The sequence below is a fragment of the Electrophorus electricus genome, chromosome 5 (assembly GCF_041902795.1).
Source record: "Electrophorus electricus isolate QZ-2024a chromosome 5, ASM4190279v1, whole genome shotgun sequence".
NCBI lineage: Eukaryota > Metazoa > Chordata > Actinopteri > Gymnotiformes > Gymnotidae > Electrophorus > Electrophorus electricus.
The window spans coordinates 6335351-6357500 of record NC_137501.1 but is presented as its reverse complement, the minus strand read 5'-3'; the positions used below and the strand labels follow the sequence as shown (position 1 = coordinate 6357500).

Here is a 22150-nt window from a genome sequence, read left to right as displayed (position 1 = left end):
TATGATGCAATGACATGTAGCAAACTGTTACAGTGATTATAATGATTACAACTATAACCATTACAACAACAGAAAAAGGGAACAAACTGCATTTCAAAGTATTCTTAAAGTGGGTAGGTTGGCTGCCTTAAGCCTTCGCTACAAATGGTGTAAGCAGCGGGATGGCAGTGAGGCCATTGGGAGCATGCCCCAGGATGATGAACCAGTGCTAGGACCCCTGATGAGGTGGCCTCCTATTGCATTAAAATTGCGCATGGCAAATTCAGGAATGAGGCTTTACTTACCTGTAGCTGCACGGCCTCATCCTTGTCCAGCTGAAGCTGCTGTAGATTGCTCTGGGCGTCCTGCTGTTCTGTATCTGCTGATTTCTGGAGCAATAACAGCCTCAGCTCAAGATGGATAGAACAGCACTATAAAACCACATCACCCTAAGTTGTTTTTTTTGGGGGGGGGGGGGGGGGGTTTACTTTTTTTTTTTTTTTACACAGCACCTTCTACAAACCCATGGTGACTAGGAAGAATAACAAGCAGTAACAAGGAAAGTTTTGAGTTGAACTTAAAATTTAGAACAGCAAAGAGCTCCAAGGTTTAGGTGTCACAGCACTGAAGGATCTGCTGCACATATTAGTGAGTCAAGGGGACAGTATAATTCAAAGAGCTCAGAGAGATGCATAGGAGCAAGACCATGAAGAACTTTGAAAGTTAAAAGAAGGTAGTTCAAAACAAGGTGAAAAGGTTCATCCCATAGGCTTGTCCCTCTGACCTGGACGTTCAGGTGTCTCTGGCACGGCTCTGTGAGGGGGCACAAGAGGCTCTCAAACTGCTGGACGCTCAGGTGGTGCAGCTCGAGATTGTGCCTCAGGCACTGAGCCGCTTGCCTCTTGCAGAGCTGCTGCCTCTGCCTGTGCTCCTGAGAAAGCTCCTCTGCCGTCAGACGCAGCTCTGTCTGACAGGGCCAGAAAGGCAATTATCATTTATTTGCATTTCTCACATCTTTTGGGTTTAGTAAGGAGGTGGATCTGTGTTCAGGTCTGGTGGCCTGCAAAGTGACTGCCCTCTCAGGCACTCCTCCTTCAGCTTTCAAATGTAATCACCAAACCTATGAACTGAATGAAAGGGGTTACAGAAACAGAGATTCTGTACAGAGATCCTAATTTGAATTTAAAAAAAACAAAAATCTGCTATACAGTGCTATACAACCACCTACCGCTACAGCTTCAGTTTTTATTGTGGCAATTTGCATTAACTCTAGATTGTGGACAGTGATCAGATGAATTACAATTAATTGCAAAGTCATTCCTTGCCATGAAAATGAACTTAATCACAGGTGTGAGTCAAGGCAGGCTTCTCATCCAAGGGAGTAGGTTTGCTCAAAAATTTTGCCTAAGAACACTGCCATGAAAAAGGAATGATATCAAAACATCCTTCAAGAGCAACTTCTCCCAACGATCCAGGAGCAATGTGGTGATGAACAATGCTTTTTCCAGCATGACAGAGCACCAGGCAAAAGTGATAACCAAGTGGCTCAGTAAACAAAACATTGAAATTTTGGGTCCATGGCCAGGAAACTCTCCAGATCTCAATCCCATTGAGAACCTGTGGTCAATCCTCAAACAGGGTGGACAAACACGAAGACAGAAACTGTGATCAACGTCAAGCACTGATTAGGCAAAAATCAGTCAAGATTTTGCCCAGAAGCTGATATCTAGCATGCCAAGGTAAATTGCAGAAGTTTTCAAAAAGAAGGGTCAACACTGTAAATATTAAGTCTTTGCTTAACTTGGATGTATTTGTCAATAAAAGTAAAACTTGTACTTTACTATACCATATAAACATCTGAAAAGGATCTTAAAAAACTGAAGCAGTAAACTTTGTGAAAACCAAAATTTGTGTAAGTCTCAAAACCTTTGGCCACGACTGTATGGTGCTGACACTAGGAACTGATTGTGAGAGTACTACAGAAAAAGGTGTCTATAATACTTGAGTTTCTGGAAACTTAAGTTCCTGGAATAATTTTGAACAATGCCTTTTTTCTACTGCAAAAAGAGGTGCCAAAAGAACACAGAGGTCTTGTAAGGAAGCTCAGCTGAACGTCTAGTTCATCAGCTTGCTGGAATGAGAGGTCTCTCTCTCTCTCTCTCTCTCTCTCTCTCTCTCTAGGCCTGCTTCGCCTGGGAGAGGGCTTGGACCAGCACCTCCTCCAGTTCACTGACCTGCTGGACGGAGCCAGAGCTTAAATCTATTTCCCAGAAACCCACACACTGGACAGCCTCTATATGCTCCATTGTTTTGCACAGCACATGGGAACTTTTAACAGTAGCACACTTCCCACTGGATTTTATTACTGTGGAAAGCTTTTGTTCAGCTTCAGGAATCATGGTTGATTATCTGAGAGATATCCAAGACATACGGTGCGTTGGCGTGGATATCTTTGTGATACCTTGACGTTGTGGGTCTGCTGTTCCTGCAGCAGGTCTGAGCACAATGTGTCAAGTGCAGAGTCCCAATCGCTCATCTGGGTTTGGTGCAAGTAGACCTGGCTTTCAACCTGTTCTCTTGTGTGAACACAAAAGAGATCAATCAATTCTAAAAGACAAACTGGTTATTCATCCAATGAGTCTGATGGTGTGAACTGAAGATTTCTGATGGATTTCTGATGGTGTGAAGTGAAGATTTCTGGTGGCTAGAACCTCAAATATCTACAGTAAATAATGACAGTTTCTTAAAATGAGAATGTGCTCTTGTTTTTCCTGAGGTATAAGTGGATTGAAATGGTTACATATATACCAAGTTGTTCAAGGGATAGATTTGCTGAAAATAGCCCCCCCATACAAAGCAAAGGTGATCAGCGTGGCTCTTACTGTAATAATTGCGCCTGGAGATGCAGACTGGCTGCATTATTTTGAGAGGTACTCAGTTTCTTAGTCAACACTGCCATCTCTTGGTCATGACTGGTAACTAGCTGATCTATTCTATTGTAAAACCAAAAAGGCACAGGTTAAGGAAAAAATGCTTAGCATGGCTTTTCATGAGCACTTCCACAGTGACACATACTAAAATGCAATAAACCATCTGTTGTCTATTTATAGCTTAGTGTATGCATCAGTGTATGAAACCAAGTGGCCACACCTCTCTTTCTGTTCCTTTAGAAGAGACTCTGTCCTTCCCTGACCATCTTTCAGCAAATGCTCCATCTTTCCCTCCACCTGGCAAATACAAAGCATCTAAATAAATAAATAAATACATACAGGAACCACTTTGCTGACAGCTGCGTATATTTGCAGTAAAGTTAAAGATGGTTGAGGGCTATTGAATAAACCAACAAAATAAATCATATTCACTAGTAAATAGAATATAAATACAAGTGACATGCCAGCTGCAGTCTCTCCTGGAGAAGACGGTTCTCATTCTCCAGGTCTTGTAGTGCTTTCTCCACTGCAGGCCCCAGCTGCTGTTGACTGGGGCTGAAGAAGCCATTGCAGCGCACATGGCAGATCTTTCCACTGCGCCTCTCATATTCTGAGAGCCTGGTGAAGACATCCTGCAATTCCTGCTCCGCGCCCTCTGCTCTCTTGGTCAGAGCCTCGTCTCGACGCTCAGCCTCCTCCTGCTTTACCGTGCGCAGCTCCAGAACCACCTCCTGCAGTTGCCCCATTAGCTCAGAGTGCTTTCCATACTCCTCCAGCCTACAACAGCGTATTGCAACAATCAAATATAAAAAAGAAATAACTACTGCATTTTTTTTATGGTTGGATTGCATATTTTAATCTTAGCTTTGCTACCTTACGTCTACCACAGCATCTTTCTCAATTTGGTTTTCATGCAGTTTGGTCTGCAATTCAATGATGGTCTGGCGGAAATTACATTTCTGCTGCTCATGTATCTCATATGTCTATAAAAAAAAATCCATCATCAGTAAAGTCATCAGTGTCAAAGGACAGAAATTGACTCAAGGTCAGCGATCAGTATCCCTTTACACCACTTCCAATAATCAGTTTACACTGTGAAGTAAAAAATAATATAAGACAAATAAGCCCTGGCTACTGACCTCTCTGAGTTGCCTTTGTAGATCTAAAACCTGCTGAGAATACTCCTCTATTGCATGTTCAAGAACATCTCTTCCTGGGAAGTTTAGACACCTTGTTTTGTGTACATCATCATAATTGATTGGTTGGTAGGCTGACTGTGGTCTGGAAATGCCATATTCTTTGGATCCCTTTAATTCTGTGTCTACAAAACAGAAACACAGAGTTCAATTAGTCATTGAACTTCAATTAATTGTATTAACCCAAATTTTCAGGTACTGAAATAACAGCAGAAACAGTAACGTTCTCACTTGTGGCAGAAATATTATCCAATGTCGTATCTGTATTGTTAAATGTAGGGTCCATCCTTTCCAAAACGAGTCTGGAAGCTTGTTCAACAACTTCTTGAAGCTTTTGGGTCTCCTTGGTTCGTTCCTCCAGCTCCACACTGTTAAGTATCGGACTCTTGTGGACTTTGTTTAAAATGCTAAAGCAGTTCATACGGTCTCAGTCTAGACTAACTAAACTCGCGTTAGATAGCTTGGATAGCTGGCCGTTGTTCCGACGTTATTTGTCACATAATCTACGCATTTATGATAGCGTTAAAGCAATTTAGCTACTGGTTAGTTGATAAAAGAAATATCCTAAAGTTCAGTAACCCATGAAAACTAACCATTTATCTACTCATACCTTAGCATATCAAGATCGATGATGTATTTTGCGGACATGCCATCTTCAAAAGAACCTGGAATGCAGTCTCAGATTAGTAAATAGGTAAGATAGCTAGCGTTAACTGTCCACCTGGCCAACTAACTTTGTTACCTAGCGTTAGGTTCGCTAAAATAGCTACTAATGGACAAAGGAAAACTATCGGATAAGATTACAGCTGTAAACAAACCAGTGAAACGTTTTTTTTTTTGTTTTTTGTTTTATGAAAGGCAGATATAATTTAAAACGCTCAACACACCTGAAGGAAGAGGATTGGGGTGAGAGATTTCTTCGTTCAAATATCCTGTCGCGTTATCAACGTGATCTTCAGATGCGCTGATGGCCTTCCCATATTTACTATCATTTTGATGGTTAAATGGCATTTTGCTCTATGGTTACGTGTTTTACCTTTACCTCTGCTAAAATAAATGTAAAATAAAAGTTATAGCTAAAACAATACTAGCTACATTCTCAGTCTGTTCCGTGCAAGATAAGATAGCATGCACACTTATTTAGCGTTAGCTAGGTTATTTTAGCTAAGCTAGTTAACCAGCGAGCTTGCGCGCCCCAATTCTCATCTCCATGGAAACCGCGAACCTGTTACCAAAATCTAGCGCATGTAGCACGTACGAAAGGTTCCTTGACGTCCAAGGACGAAGTGATAAATCCAAATGTAATTAGTCTTATTTTTATTTTTCTCCGCTAAAACAAAATGGCCAGAAAAGACTTTGAGCCAGGAGCATCACATTTAGCGGAGGTCTTTAAAAAGCTACTATAAATTGTTTTATAGTTTCATTTACTATTCCCCCCAAAGACTTATTCGTGTAATCCATTAATTACACGAATAAATCCATTACTATTAATTAAGTTTATATAACATTTCTTTGTTAAAAAAATCACTGAAACCTCATATGACATTGATGTATTTTATAAATTAAGGCGGTCACTAGCAGCAATGAAAAATTCGATGTCTGGCACAAGACTCTACTAGTAACGGTAATTCACGTGAGCCATGTCGGTAGGCGAATGCTCGGAAAGTCCAGTTTCAGGCGTCTGACACAAATACTGATCTGGCTGATTCATTTTGTCAGATATCCTCACATTAACTTTGCCTCGCAACACCATTCCGGACGTGGGCTTTAAGGAAGGTTCAGGTCCAGGAGTATATACATGGTACATTCACAAGCGCAGCCAGCTATGAAACATGAAAAAGCTGGCTGCACTACCAGTGATTGGGGCGAAACGTTTCTTCATATATCTAAATATACTCACCATTAATTGATCATTTGAAAATATGTTGGCACTTTTTCTTTGCTAACTTGATAAACAGGAGGAATAGCAGTTACTGGTTCATTGAGAAAACATAAGACACAAAGTTTGCACTGGTGAGGTTGGCTGCCATCATGACTGCTCCAACCAAACTTTGTCTTTTTTTGTCTATTTTCCATACTTGTACCCCCTCTAACCTCGTTCTTCTCATCACAGCTCATACTAGCTACAACAGAAACATTCTTTATACTGCCTTACAACCCACACACCTGTCGATATTTTTGGATTCAAAGTGGCTGAGTGAGATCCCGAGGAAGAACCTGAAATGTCAGCCCCGCAGAAAATGAGCTGGTATCAGGAACAGGCTAAGGGATCGGGTGCACCATCCATCTGTCCCTAGGATACTTCTATCCAACATCCAGTCTCTGGAAAACAAGTTTATTGACCTCAAGGACAGGGCTAAGTTTCAGAGGGACATCTGATACTGTAACATCCTTTTCTTCACTGAGACATGGATGAACTCAGTAACACTGGACCATGCCATCCAGCCAGCCAGATTTGTCTTGGTCTACTGGACAGCACAGTAGAGTTACTCCTGCACAATCAACCCGGAGCTCCCAACCATTAAATGTCACCCATTCCACCTTCCTTGGGAGTTTACTTTGCCAGAACCCATTATATTCCACCTTGCGCAGCATGGTCACTGCCACGTGCAAGCTTCGTCAGGCCCTCTCTCAGTAGCGGAATCATCACCTTGATGCTGCACTTATTGTGGATGGAGACTTTAACAGTGATAAACTCAAACACACAGTGGCAAATTTCCAGCAACACATCACATATCCCACTAACGGGGATAGGACATTGGCCCACTGCTACACTCAGTAGAACGACACCATGCTGATTACAAGATTCCCTGCTGAGACAGGTATACACCACTTTCATCAAAAAGCTGAAAGCAGGTGTTCCACCACCTGAAGTGGGGAAGAGTCTGTGGAGCCCTGCTCAGCCTTAAGCAGGCCATGCACTAAATGTCGGAATACGCCTTGGAATTCCGGTTGATGGCAGCTGTTCTGATGAGATCTAGCGAAGGTATTTAGCCCCATAAAGGCCATCCAGTTATCCCCACACAGAGCAACTGACTATGCTCCTAGCGAACATGTAGCCCCCCCCCATATTGTCATATTACCTTTTGTCCTAAGAAGAGACTAAGGTCATAGAGCAATATATAGCACGAGCCTTAGTGCAGGGTATTTTGCATCATCCATGAGCATGTGCACAGCATGATGCTTCTGACTCCATACTTCACTGTTGGGATGGTTTGTTGAGGACCGGGCAGTGGTAAGCTTGCGTCACTAGTAGCATTTTTGAATTACTGCTTTTTTTCCATATTATTTTTGTAGCCTCTTCCTATCTTGTGCATGTCTAATTTTTTTGTGAGGTTTAAAACATGTTTTTTTAATCAAAAAAAGAAAAGTTAGAGAGTGGGAGGACTTGTGTTTATTAATGTCAGATTTAAGTTACCAGTGTTATATAAACATTGACACAGCTACTTTAAAAGATTGACTGAATTAGCACTACTATGTTGTTTTGCCTTTACTTACTACCCTAGTTTTAATAGGAAAATAATTTTGTGGGTAATGAATATATTGTCTCACTGTTAGAGCTTAGACTTATTCTGTTTAGTCCTTGGGACAATTTCTAGCCATGGCATCTTTTTGTACAAAAAAGCCATCTACTCCACACAGCAAATTCTATGGATCGCCAGTAAAACACATCACCATACAATGAAGGCAACCAAGTAATTTATTTCACAAATATAATTTTTCAATTTTATACAAACGCCCAGAAGAATTAAGGAATAAAAACACACATACAAGTAGTCTGCTCTTGTCCTACAAAACACTATGCTGTGTAAGCCCCACCCTCCCCAGCACAATCACTCTGGGTGTTTCCCCTCAGCCTAAACCTCACCCACTATGATGATTTCTCACCCCCACACAGCAAACTACATTTACCTCTCCTCTCACAAGTCCACCATCAAGAAAGCTTCCTCTGATCCGTAACAATATCTCAGCCTTTGAAGCATCAACCAATATGATATAACCACAATTTATCCTAGTAAACATATTATAGGATTGACAAGAATGATTTTTGTCATGTTGTAAAAGAAGGTAGAGTGCATTTATTTGTATGTTACATGATGACCACGAAGTTTTTGGGCTTACAAAAACAGAATGAGAACCTTCATTTTTAATAGAATTTTAAAATTGATTTGAAAACATATTAATTGTCTCTTCATTATTATTCATAATGTGTTCATTCTGCTTTGTCTGAGATGACATCCAGGCTGGTAAAATTGCCACAAGCATGAGCTCTGTGTTGGTGGTTCGGCACAGCCCCCTCCTCCTAGACTTCTCCCCATTTCAGCGTGATGTCCTGTTGGTGATTGACTGTATATGCGTGGGTGGTTGTGTGTTCCCTCATTACCATGCCCTGTCTAGTTAGTTACTCATCTGTTTCACCTGTTGCTTGTCACAGCCTTTGTTAAGGTGTGCATTTAAGTCTGTGTGTTGTCATCAGTTTGGTTTAGTGTTTGTTCTTGTTCTTTGTGTTTTGTTTTGGTTTTGTTCCTGTTGTTTAATAAATACATTTTTTTTCATGGAGAATTTCCTCGGCAACCCACGTCCTCATCATGTGTCATCGTTACATTGTTGGGTTTTAGGGTAAAACAAAGAGGTCCACACCATAATATGGTATGTGCCAAATAGCACCTTGGTGATAAACAGCACTAGCTGTCACAAATATTTTGTTGTTTATGGTTACTTTGATGGATACTGGAACAATGAACATCCGGGAATCAGTCAGTTTTGTTCTACACAAGTCAGAATAAGCACTTAAGGGCTACAGGAAGATGGACCTGACTGAAGATGAACATGACTGTGGGTTAAAACGATGTGGAGATCACAAAACCATCTGTGCTGCTAGCAACAGTCCCCTTCCTGTCTCTAGAAAGGAACTCGGCCTCGATTTCAAGAAATGTCTTGTTTTTGGTTTCGGGAACAACAAAGAAGATGAATGTTGCCACAAGGCAGCAGACAACCAGAAACACAAGGAAGCAGTACTGTGTAAGTCCATTCTGAAAAAGAGTAAGGGAAAGAAATAGTGTTTGTTCAAACATGCCTACATTTACCATCAAATCAATTAGATGTATGTGACTGTCATTATAGAAACTAACCACTTTGAATGGGAGCAATATTACTGTCAGCCCACTTAGCAGAATATACCTCAAGCGTTATGCCATTTGAGAACAAATGCCTGATTTACTCTTAGTTTGTCAGCTCCTATCTAGTCCCATTTTAATCTAGATAATAGTATCTGACAAGCAGTGGCTGGTATCAGGAACTATTGGTGATGCTTATGTTTCTGCCAAAGTTCTTCACAAACTAGCATTTTCAGATAGTTGCAGGGAAGAGGTGTAGGTTTACTAAAGTTTACTAAAGACAACCATTCAGAACATTAGTACTGTCTGGAACTACCCGATGAAACAACATTCAGTTCTTCCAGACAGCTCTGATCGATTGCACAGACAATATAATAAGTGGATGAATAGAAATATCCTTACACTTAATGGACAAAGAAAAACTTGGGAAAAATGCTAATAGAGATCAAATTCTGAGACAATTATGAATGCTTATTTTGCACTTTTTATAGGTATCAGCATTGATTCCTGTATTTCAGCAGTGTTCTAGTTCCATGGTATCTTGAACTCTAACCTACTGTATTGACTAGGACACTAGAGTAGATGACAAAGCACTTTGGTAAGTTGCTCCTGATAAGCGCGTCAGCTAAATGCCGAAAATGTAAATCATTGCATTGGTTTCCAGTCTCATATATTTTTTAATTCATGATTTTTTACTATTTTAAATATTTAGTATTTTTTCAATCTTTTTTGTCTTTGAGCTGCATTTATATATGAAACGAGCTATAAAAACAAAAATTATTATTATTATTATTATTATTATTATACAACCAATGGCCATCTTGCAAAACCAGGCTTGCCTAGTCTTTACTTTGGAAATGTAGAAATGTAGAAATGTACCACTATGAAGGGGAACACCATCCCTATGAAAAAGAAACTGAGCCAATTCACTGATCCGGCAATCATATACGCAGCAGGTCGAGTCATCTGGGTGAACAGCTCTGTGATCAAAGCATTAGTTACACCACCTGTAGAAAAGAAACATAGGCTTAGCCCAAAATATGTTTGTCTAGTGGAAAACTGTTTATATAATACATATTAAACTGTAATTCACATGTGAGCTAAAACTCATCAAATTAGTATCCAAATCAATATTTTGCATTTATCCTGTGACTTATTCATGGCCTGATTCATTCATTCATTTCTTCATTGGATTACCTGGTCCTAGGCCAAAGCTGAGGATGAAGGCAAAAACACACACCATGCTGAGATAGGGCATCCAGGAACTAGAATCCTAGGAGAGAGAGAATCAGCATTTTGGTTTTTTTAAATAATATTTGTTTTTTATGTTATATTATGTGGACCTTTTTATTTTGAGTTTAAAATATCAAAGTGTTTTACAAAGCAAAGTATAAACAAAGTTTGCATGTTACAAATTAATAAATGAAATAAAATGACTACAAAATGGAAAATATAAAAGAAGATAAAATAAAAGGAAATGAGCAACTGCAGGTAAGGCTAAACAAATAAGTTTCCTAAACATGATAATCTGCCAGTAGGCACTGCTTCATACTTTGAGCCTCTGGTGTTCTCACCAATTCCCTTCTAAGCAAAGACTCAAAACATCACCCACTGACAGATAGCAGTTCACAAAGATTCCAAGACCAGACAGACTAACCTAAATGTTCCCTGGATGGACTACAAGAAAGCAGATGACTCAATGCCACACACTTGGATACTCAAATGCCTAGCCCAGTGTAACATCATTAAGACCACATGGGCCTTCATACAGGATTCAGTGGCAACCGGAAGACAACAATAGAAGCCAACTTGAAGACAATTGCCCAGGTCACCATAAAGTGTGGTATATACCAAGGAGATGCACTGTCCCCACTGTTGTTCTACATGGGCCCAAATCCTCGCAGCCAGATCAGATGTAGGTAGAGATTCAAATTCTGGAGAGGAACTCCAGAATCAGCCACTTCCTGCACATGGATGACATCAAGGTGGAAAGGGACATTGACTCACTGATCCACCATCTACAGTAAGGACATTGGAATGTCATTTGAGCTGGAAAAGTGTGGTCAGCTAAAAGTGAAATGAGGAAAACTGATCAGGAGTGGGAACTGAACATCCTCAAGACTATATTACAGACCTGGAGAACAGGAACAATCAAACAGGAGCTATGAGGCAGAATCCAGAAGGACAGCAACATGCAAGTAGCTCATTACAGTAAGGCAGGTCCTCAGTAGTCAGTTGAGGGAAACAATAAGATTAAAGCCATAATCACGTATGCCATGTCATCAAATACTCACCTGGCCAAGAGAACTGGAAGCTGCTGACATCAAGACCAGAAAACTCATCATTATGCATGAGGCACTCCAGCCAAGATCTGACATTAAAGGGCTGTATACCAGCCAGTGACAAGATGGGGGACGTGGTGACCAAGGAAGCAGAAGGGGTGATATGGCAGGTTAGACCCCTCCATGAAATGTACCATGGACAGATAGCAGAAGTGGCCAACATAAGGCAATCCCACCAATGGCTGGAAAAGACAGGACTGAATCATGGCAGCACAAGATCAAGCACTAAGAATTAGGTCTATCAAAGTGAGGTGTATCACAGCAGAGAAGACCCAAGATGCAGACTGTGCAAAGAGGCCTCAGAGACAATCTAGCACCTAGTTGCAGGATGCAAGATCATCAAATCTTGCCTTCATAAGCTTCTCAAAGCAAAAAGCACTTTGCTTGCATAGCTGATGAATGACCTCTGTTTGAAATGTCCTGTTTCTCTGGAAACCTTTTGTACTTCATTGCAATTTTGACTACTTGTATACTTATACTTATTCCATATTCTGCTGAAGTGCACACACAGCTTATGTGATCATGCAATTATATGTAAGGAGGATTTACATTAGCTGTTTTTACTTGGGTGATAACTCTTGCTCTCTCCACGCTGTTTGCTCATTGCATTGCTAAGGCTGAACTAGCATCCTAAGTTTTGTTTCAGACCTGGTTTCATCATAGGTAACTTCTGCAGTACTTTAGAAGAGGACACAGAAAGCAAGGCTGGTAGTTTTCGTAGTTTTGATGAGATAAGGGAGAGCGAAGAGAGCGAATGTTTAAGAGTCACCGTTCGCTACTGAGATATATATATATATATATATATATATATATATATATATATATATATATATATATATATATATATATATATATATATAAAATGTTACACACACACCGATCACACATAATATCAAAACTATAATTAATATTGCATAGTACTCCACAAGACCTCAGAAGGTGTCCTATGGTGTCGGGCAGTGTGTTGTTTTAGAAATGTTCTGACCCAGTCATCTAGCTATCACAATTCGGTCCTGTAGTAAAGTACACAGAGTTTCCAGAGAAACAGAATGTTTTGGACAGAGGTGATTCATCAGATGTGCAAGCATCAAGCGCGCACACACACACACACACACACACACACACACACACACACACACACATATATATATATATATATATATATATATATATATATATATATATATATATAAAAAAGAAGATTCCAGGTATCATTTAAAAATACAGTATTCCATGACAGAGATTTGAAGAAGTCTTTACCTGGAAGGTGAGGGTCACAGTAAAGCAGATGCAACACAGGGCCATGAGGAAGTATCCTCCGATTATAAGTGCACGCCTACCCAGCATCTCGATTAGCCCACACTGTAACACATCAGGCCAAAAGAACGGCATTCAAATTGCTTCACAAATGTTCAGCTGCCCTTCCTCATTGATAAGAAATAAATGTTCTATGTAAAAAAAAAAAACATATTCAGGTCCAACTGCAATTGTGTCATTGACTTACACAAATAAGTGCCGTGATACATTCACATGCTCCAGTTCCCACGGTAGCATATGGAATCTGGTCAGCTGGAATTCCAGCCTGGGTGAACACATAGCCTGTGTAGAAATAAATCTGGCAGTAGGAAATATGCCAGTCACTAAGGGGTCTGAGGATTAACATTCACATCAAAAAGACAATCTGCAATGAACTGATACCGGATGCTACTTTGTGTGGTTTGCACGCTCAAGGCTGGGTGGAGGTGTGCATTTAGATCTGTGTGTGGTGTGTGTTCTCATGGCTGGATGGAGGTGCACATTCAAATGTGTGGTGTGTTCAGAGACTCGTACAGCGTTGATGCCATTTAATTGCTGTGCCATGTTGATGACGATGACAGTGAGGAGTTGCCAGCGGACGCTTCGGTCAGTAAACATCTCCCACGGCTTCTTGGGTCTAATCCCTGAGGCACTGAGCCTTTCTTTCTCTATATCCTCTCTCTCTCTGTGGTAGTCTTGTTCACCATGAAGCTGCTTAAGGGCTGAGAGAGGGAGAGAGAAATAACATATCCACGAGACAGACTTCAGAACATTCCTCATCTCACATGATTGTTCTTTGTTCATTATGCTCCAGTGCATCTGAAGATTTCAAATGAGACGTCTTAAATGAGGTGTGTTGGTTTAAATGAGAAATTCTGTTCTTTGTATTTTAATCTCACACATCCGTCCTGTCAGTTAATTATGCATTTATGTTTTAGGCTATAGAAGAAAAGAAATTCTCACTAAAAAACATTAACATGATCAAAGATAATTTATCCTGGAGCTACATTTTGCCTAATTCTGTATTTGTTTCTGTTCAGGTTGACGACATCCATCCATCTTTTTTCAACAAATTCATTGAATCATATGAAGAAGCACTGGTGTGTAGTCGGTGAGTGGTACCCAGGTTGCAGGCGAGGTCATTGGCACGGTCAATGAGCAGATAGCGTGGGCTCTCTGGGAACCAGGGCAGGAGGACAAGCTGCAGCAGGGCAGGAACACAGGTGCTGGAGAGGAGGACTGGCCAGTACTCATCCCTGCCTAGCAGCTCTCTGTTGTAGGTACACACACACACACACACACACACACACACACACACATATACATAAAGTCATACAACCATGGTCTTGCACACACAAACACACCCTCACACTCATATATATATATATATATATATATATATATATATATATATATATATATATATATATATATATACACACATGTATAAGCGCACACACATACACATGCTTTCGTACACAAACTCATAAAAAAACCCACTATCCATGTAAACATGGGTATGTTAATAAAAAGATGATCAAAGACACATATATACACACACACAAAAAAAAATCATTAGGATGTAAAGTCCTTCAGATTTTTAAAACTTTAAAACAATAGTATACACTGGTTATTATATTTGTTTGGCATTTCTACTGACTTCAGTCCAATCAATTGTCCCATGAGAATTCCCCCCGTAAGAAAAATGGAAGTGCTCATCCCCATGGCACCACGCAGAGGTCTGGGTGCTACCTCTCCCAGGTAAAGTGGCTGCACACAGATTCCAACACCTGCCAGTCAAAAGATTTGAGTCAGACATGTATATGAACAATGCTTTCACAGTTACTTGTGATTGTGCATATATTTCCCTTACATCTCATATATTGTTATTGAAATGACCAAGGTTATAAGATTAGTTTATAAGTTTAGTAAGAATCAAAGCTTCTGTATATCAAGCACTGTTGTGCCATATGTTCTGTAGTGTATATTTTATTAGCTTTTGTGGAATCGTGACCTAGCTGTTCAGTGTAAAGCCAGAGTTACCTGCATTTACACCTGACAGAAAGCGTCCGATGATAAGCAGCTCAAAGGCTCCAGCAAAATAGCTCAACCCCATCAGCAGAGCAGCCAGCAGAGCAAAGGTGTTGTTAACTAACAGAGCCCCTTTTCTGGCATAAGACAGAGATAATCAGAATGCAACACAAAGTCCCAAACTACGGGGTTCTCTACCTTCAATGTAAAGCCTCTTTTTAAATTTGTGCCAGTTTAACAAAATGAAATGATTGCCATTAGAATTAGTCAATCCACTGATGTAAAGGTTGATCTGCCATCATGGATGTTGACCTCACCTTCCAAATCTAATGGCCAGCATACCACCCACACTAGAGCCTACTAGACCACCGATGGTGAACCCGGACACAATGGAGGACCAGAGGAGCATGAGTAGCTGTGCAGAAATGTGGGTGTTGTAGCGGTCCAGCCAGGTCTGATTAATAAAAACCTGCACAGCCTGGTAATGTTGAGACAGACCAGAGGAAAGAAGCAGCAGATGGAACATGTATGTCATACTATTGTCAAACAATGTATATTTATAGTCAGAGTTAATAATGTTAACTATTCTAATAATGATATTTAACTAGTGTGGGTACGAGAGAGATTCATGCCAACCCCCTGGTCACAACTCCTGAGTGTGATAAAACACAGCTCCAGGTCCTCATGAAAGATTAGATTCATGTGACTGGACTGTTTGGCTAGGCTACTGTATCGCTCACATGTGCGCAGGAGTGCAACACAAGTGCTCAAAAACACTGCAATTCTTTTCTCTGAAAATTATAATCCACTCATGCATTCTGTATAAAATTCAATGATATTCAGATTTGATAATTATGTGGCCCAAAAGCAGAGTGCTTGTCACAGCATAAATGTAACAATTAGTTAATATGATAAGAAGAAACTGATATAACAATTACAATAAGGAATATAACAATAATTAGAATAAATTCATATAATAATTAGCTAAGATATTCCTTGCCTTAGTAGGAGCATTTATAATAGATATGTTGTATCCATACTGAAAGGTTCCTCCAATACATGCAGCTGCTACTGCCATGAGAAGTGTCTTACTGGGAACCTGTAAAAAAAATATACACAGCACACATGTGGATTCCATCAGTGTTCCTTTAGCCCTAATACCATCAGGTTAAGGAAGTCCATGAAGCAAGTTTGATTTGGTTTTTGTAGAGGAGCCAAAGGAACCGCCCATGTATGAGAACCTTAGCCAAGTCATGTGTCAGGTGACAACAAGAAAAAATGCCCACCATGCCCTACTCTGTAGGCAGTGTGTCAGAAACCATGACTGAAGCAGAAATGTTGAACATAGAACATGATTCAAGGCAAGTGGAGTCTATGAAAATACTTAACTTTAGTGTCTGAAGGATGTTCTTGTTAGGTGTTCTGTGCATACGGTGTTCTGCACATAAACTTCACATTTTCTCATTCACACACCGTTCTCTGCTTTTTTTCCCCTCCTTCAATAACAGTTGCTTTCACACACAGTTATCATTCACACTTTGTTCTGTCCTTTCCTCCTTCAATAATATTTGCATTTTAGTAGCAAGTTAGTCACACCATGTTCACATTCACAATCATGCTCTCACTCCATACTGCTTTTTGGAGTCCTCCCTGGACTATACACTTACTGTGGATTATACACTTAATGTGCCAATTTGACATATCATGCCTCATGTTAGATTATTAATGCAGTGTAGTTATGCTTTACTCTTAGCTCCCTTTCATTCTGCTCTGTTTGTTTTGAAACATTGCCACATTATGTCTTGTGTGTATTAATATACATAGGAGGTCACAATTCTGTGATTCACTGGACATACATGATAATATGAACATGATGAATTTTATGTAAAATTAGTTCTGTTAAACTAATTTACTCTTTATTTATTATATTTATTTACTTTATTGTATTATTGTTAAATTATTTATTTAAATTTGTTAGCCTACCTTTATTTGAAGTGTTTCATCTGGTTCTTTGGGGTCTTTAAGTAATGGCTGATACTCCGTACAGTACCCATTTTCTATTTTACGCATATTTCAAACTGGTTTTTACCCCTCTGTGATTTTTAAAAAGTCTTCTAGCGATGTTTAATATCGTCGAACTTCGCCTATGTGTAGGACACCGGACAGGATGCGCCACGGATATAACAGCAGATATTCAATCATTCACGACCCGTGCTCTCTGAACGCTAAAGGAATGACTTTTGAATTTGTTTGAGTAGTTTTTCCGCACTAGACAAAGAAGCATTGAGAAGCATCAGTGCATGTCAACTCTCTGAAACAATTAATGCGAAAATTCATTTCAAGCCCGTATGCTAAATTTGTTGCGTGGATCAAGCTATTCTCCAATCAAATTACAACAAGCTTACCTTCTTTGTCTGATCCTCATGTTCGTTCATTGTGAAATAGTTCAGCTGCCCAGTTGACCATGTGAATACTTGGTGAGCGAATGGTGTACTGAATGTAATCCGGAAGACTTGATTCCAAAGATCTTGTTATCGTACATCGCACTAAACACCATTCTGATTAATCAACAACAAGCAATAAACACTTTCAACGTCATATACCCTCATCGTTGTTGCTTTTTAAAAAGTAGTGAATCAGTTTACTCAGATGTTTTCGGGGGGAGGGGTTCCGTTACATTTTATTTGTAGTTGTATTTAGTTGATAGAGGCTTTATACAAGGCTTTCTCGTTTGCACTTATATATGTAAACGTTGGCAGCCCCTTCTAGTTCCCATAGAAATCTGTAGGAAGGAGTAAGCCTACTGTTGCTGATCACTATGGCACTGCCTGTTATGATGGTATTCAAGGATGCTCAGGTACAAACACCATCACTGACCACAGCTGAGGTTCATTCTGGTAAGGAAACGCACTGGCAGTCCTCTTCATTGTCTGCCTTGCGTCATGAATACAGCTCTCAACGCTGGGTGTTTGGTTCATCTGAAGACAAACTGCCACACCAAATGTCCACAAAGCTGCCATGTACACAGGGATAGAAGACATTTGGCTGCTGAGCTGTGCTTCTTGACTAGCCTAGCTATCTAGACGTTGCACCCTAAACAGGGCACCTAGGTAGGGTGCCTGGGTAGGGCGCATGGTTAGTATGAATGGGTAGGCTGTCTGGTAGGATACTCGAGGAGGACACCTAGGTCGGGCATCTCAGTAGAAAGGCATGTAGTAGTCTTTTGATGCAGCTAAACAGACAAAATTTCTTTGACATTTCTCCTCCATGTGCTTGGTTCACTGAAGTCAGCCAATTAAGTTTTGCAGTCACAAACAGTGGATTTGTGCACTGCAGGGGAGGTGGTGACCTCTTCACTGTGGACACTGAAGGAGATGAGATAGCACTCTTGGGAGAAGCATTTCTCTCAAGATAGAAATACCAATTCTTCCACAAACGGAAGTACAGTGAACTCATAGTAGACAACAGTATTGTCTAATAAGCTATTCGATATGGTGACTCTGACACTCCAAATCAAGCTTTTAAAAGAGCTATATTTAGCATTCTTGATAGAACTAGTATGGAGATGGAGTCAAGATTCTCTCAAAGAAATGTTGACTTAATGAGGGGCACATTATTTCTCCTCCAAGAATCAGCATACTTTCTTGACCACTCAGGTGTTTTGCTCATCATTTCTTGACCACTCATGGTGTTTTGCTCTGTGTCTATAAACACTTCAGGTGTTTACAGACACAGAGCAAAACACCATGAGCTTGTGCAAGGAAACTGCTGTGGAGAAAGTAATGTTGCTCAACAAACTGCCCAATTGATGCAGATTTTTCTGCAGTATGCAAATGCACTCAGGAGCACAAAGAGGGCTCCCCCATGCATGCCACGGTGTTCATTTAACGCTGAGTGGTATCAGTGATTTTTCTCCCTTATTCTGTTTTCTCTCCCTTCGCTCACAGATCAATGCTGCATTCAGTCATTCTCACACACGAAAAGACCATCACAAAAAAATCTGGATAAGAATCAGTTAGTTTCAGACTGGTCCTGTAATTATTTTCTATATACTGGAAACCTGCATCCTGGCTTCCCATAGAAATAATTGCACTAGACCCTTACTGTCATCATGTTATATGTGGTGATCCAAACATTTACTTAACATCATCTTAGAGCTAAACTCAGCATTCTGTTCGTAGCCTGTGTGATATAATTGCAACATTTCTTTATATATTTTCCATTCTAGCTTACTCACTTTTGGTTTCTTTTACCTTTAGTGATGTTTATGCAAGCTGGTTATGAACCGCGTACATTTTAGGAAACATGCCTGTCTACTATATGTATTATTACACCTCAGATTATGAAAATTAATACCTTTTTGATTTGGGACTTTATTATAAATCTCACCATTCTCATCCAGCACATCAATTACAAAACAAAACAATACAAAAAAACAAAACAAAACAAACAAAACATGTCCTTATCTTGGTATGATAAGGACATGTTTTGTTTGTTTTGGGTTTTTTTTGTATTGTATTGTATTTTGTATTGTTTTGTTTTGTTCATTAGTGTGTGTACTATTCTATATATTTAAATTACATTAGTGAAATAAAGTTACATTTAAAGGAAATTTGTGCAAATGATTTTGCAAAATTTCAAGCTTTACAGACACTTCTTCAAAAATGTGTCATATTCTTACTTATTTCTGGCGGCTACGCCAGCAACGCCTCTTCAAATTAAATGGTTACAACGACTTCTCTTATTGGTGGAACGCCAATGAGAAACGATTTCTTTAAAGGAAATGTTTATAGGAATATACCATAATTTCAACCACGTTATTTGTTGTTTTACCTTCCTTGTTAATACATCATAAATCCAATCAAATTTCCTAACTCAAAAACCCTACTTGTTCCGTCCGTTCGGCTCTACCCAATGAAAACACCGGATTGTACATCGCTACCCTCAGTACGTCACGAAAAAAACGCCCAATCACAGCATTTGTTAGTTACGTGTGTTTTTGCTTATATCCGATATGGCCGGTGAAAAAGCACTGAAAGTATACCTAGATCTTATGTCGCAACCATGTAGAGCTGTATTAATATTTCTTAAAACCAACAAGATACCTCATACTGTGGAAACAGTTGCGTTACGTAAAGGTGAGCAGTGACATAGTCTATGAATCAGAGAGCTTTATTATTATGTCTTAGCAAGAATGATTTTGCAAAACAGCTTGCATCGAAAGCTGTCAAAACTGTGCTGCTTTAATAAGAACGTTGTTAAACCAGGTTCAGCACGGTTAAATCTAGTTTTATCATATACATCGCTCGCTATAGATCCATCTATAATCTGAGAAAGGTTAACGTTAGCTAACTAGTCAGCCATGACCTGTTGGACCTTGCCCTATTTGTTGTTTTGCTCTTATAGCTTTACCTAACTTTACCAACTCTTGATGTAGCACAGCACAAGACTCCAGAGTTTACCAAGATGAATCCCATGCAGAAAGTTCCAGTGATGCAACACAATGGTTTTGTTCTCACTGAAAGGTAAGAACGGGAACAGCTGGCTTTGTATTAAAAAACTCATCACTTATTTTTTGGTCGAGCTAAACATACTTATTTGCTAAGGAAATCAAGTACAATTCTCATTACCTTATATATATATATATATATATATATATATATATATATATATATATATATATATATATATATATATATATATATATATAAAATTTATTTTATTTTATTTTTTTAAATTTTATTTACCTTACAGTGATGCCATATTGAAGTATCTAGCAACAAATTTCAATGTCCCAGAACACTGGTACCCAAGACACCCTGAGAGGAGAGCAAAAGTAGATGAGTATACAGCTTGGCATCACATGAACACACGTCTAGATGCCTCCAGAGTCTTCATCTATGAGGTATTTCTTTGACTGGGTGTCAGTTACTACATTCTACATTCTACATTACTACATTCTACATTACTACATTCATAATTCACAACTGCCTCCTGATATCTTTTTTTTTTAGTTGAAATGTCAGACGTTGATGGCAAATATAGCTTCAAGTACTATATTCCTAGGTGTACATTAAAACTGTACTGACTTGGCAGGTGTTAATGCCCCGTATGACGGGACAGCCCACTGAACCAGCAAAGCTGGAGAAAGCACTGAAGGAACTGGAGAAGACACTGGAGAAGCTGGAGTCCATGTTCCTGAGGAGACAGGCCTTCTTGTGTGGTGATGACATCACCCTGGCCGACCTGCTGGCCATCTGTGAGGTAATGCAGGTGAGTCAGTGGTCTGGGGGTTAAAGATGGGTACCTTCACCTGATAGCAACTGACGTGTGAGAAACATTGCAGTGTCTACTGGTTATGCGTGAATTAATTATAAATATGAAATGTCCCTTACCCTTGGACAAATCTTCATTATTTTCTGCCATTTTTTCTTTATTAAACTATTTGGAATCTTATGGGTACAAACATTCTTTGATAAACCCAAGAGGCCTAATGTATACAACTTTCTTCCACATAAACTAACAGCGCTTTAGACAAAGGCTTGGTGGGGAGGGTGGACAAGTCTGGTGTATATTAGCAAAAGCATAAAGGACTGAGCCATGACATGTTCTTTTCCACCTGCAGCATTTCAGCAATACTCACGGTAGTGTTGGTGCCGTTTCTTTCAGCCTCTTGGTGCTGGGAGGGATGTTCTAAAGGATCGGCCCCGGCTGCAGTGCTGGAGGAGCAGGGTGCAGTCTGCCCTCAAATGCTCGTTTGATGAAGCTCACAATGTTCTGTACCGGCTGAGGGATAAGGCCACAGCTAAGCTATGAGCCAAACGTCACCAGATGGTTCAGAGCTTTATGCAATGATCACCTCAATAATGATAGTATGAGAAGCACTGAGCGTTGAGCTTGTTCTAATAATTAAAATGACCATAACACTGTCAGGCCTAGTGAAACTGTGATTTTAAATTAACTTTGATTACTTGGTCTAGTGAATGTTTGAAAAAACCTACAGCTTAGTTTGGATTGGTACAGCTGTGTGATTGCTAGAATGCCAGTGGTTTTCTTGCTTTATGTGGCTACTTCTGCTCGATTCTTTCTTAACCGTAACCAGCACTTAGTTCTGAGAATTATATTGTTATTAAACTAACAACATCTTTACAAAGCAGAAGTCTTGTGTATCCTCTTTATTAACTTAGAACGTTTCAGTTTTCTGTTAGAATGGTTGATATGTGATAGTATGAATAAATAAAAGTGGTCTGGGGGGGGGG

The 22150-nt window shown here is 39.7% G+C and overlaps 3 protein-coding genes across 13 annotated transcripts in view; 1 reads left to right on the top strand and 2 right to left on the bottom strand.

The window, feature by feature from the left end:
- LOC113572954 (coiled-coil domain-containing protein 158) overlaps nt 1-5531 on the bottom strand; it is a 21423-nt gene extending 15892 nt beyond the window's left edge. For 2 of the 9 annotated variants that reach the window (XR_014123723.1, XM_081713969.1), the window contains exons 1-11: nt 4993-5530; nt 4716-4770; nt 4337-4473; nt 4049-4230; nt 3783-3892; nt 3374-3686; nt 3130-3206; nt 2862-2972; nt 2441-2555; nt 764-946; nt 285-368 (exon numbers count right to left, since the gene is read on the bottom strand). Coding sequence is in view for 6 of the 9 variants with exons in the window: in XM_081713969.1 (XP_081570095.1) it covers nt 285-368; nt 764-946; nt 2441-2555; nt 2862-2972; nt 3130-3206; nt 3374-3686; nt 3783-3892; nt 4049-4230; nt 4337-4473; nt 4716-4770; nt 4993-5116 (1491 nt within the window). In the remaining 3 variants the exon portion in view is untranslated. Of the gene's footprint in view, nt 1-284; nt 369-763; nt 947-2440; nt 2556-2861; nt 2973-3129; nt 3207-3373; nt 3687-3782; nt 3893-4048; nt 4231-4336; nt 4474-4715; nt 4771-4992 lie in introns of all 9 variants that reach the window. The other 7 variants (XR_014123722.1, XM_081713967.1, XR_014123724.1 and 4 more) reach the window with 6 other exon arrangements.
- A 2256-nt stretch (nt 5532-7787) lies between these two features.
- On the bottom strand, nt 7788-17362 carry slc2a11b (solute carrier family 2 member 11b). Of its 2 annotated transcripts, none has more exons than XM_081713970.1 (12): nt 17297-17362; nt 15892-15990; nt 15209-15369; nt 14904-15028; nt 14521-14650; nt 13983-14131; nt 13395-13582; nt 13069-13179; nt 12825-12926; nt 10420-10495; nt 10102-10229; nt 7788-9138 (listed from the first exon to the last, which is right to left on the bottom strand). In XM_081713970.1, exons 1-12 carry the CDS (start codon nt 17324-17326, stop codon nt 8947-8949), a joined length of 1491 nt encoding a protein of 496 aa, XP_081570096.1. In that variant the 5' UTR covers nt 17327-17362; the 3' UTR covers nt 7788-8946. The 2 variants fall into 2 exon arrangements, with proteins under 2 accessions (XP_081570096.1, XP_026858693.2); XM_027002892.3 differs by lacking the exon at nt 17297-17362 and adding an exon at nt 16875-17178.
- Nucleotides 17363-19885: 2523 nt separating this feature from the next.
- Nucleotides 19886-22050, top strand: gstt2 (glutathione S-transferase theta 2). 2 transcript variants are annotated; one of them, XM_027002898.3, is made up of 5 exons: nt 19886-20029; nt 20329-20416; nt 20646-20796; nt 20988-21155; nt 21561-22050. In XM_027002898.3, the coding sequence occupies exons 1-5, from the start codon at nt 19906-19908 to the stop codon at nt 21705-21707; spliced, it is 678 nt and encodes a 225-aa protein (XP_026858699.2). In that variant the 5' UTR covers nt 19886-19905; the 3' UTR covers nt 21708-22050. The 2 variants fall into 2 exon arrangements, with proteins under 2 accessions (XP_026858699.2, XP_026858698.2); XM_027002897.3 differs by having other exon boundaries at nt 20988-21164.
- Nucleotides 22051-22150: the final 100 nt, after the last annotated feature.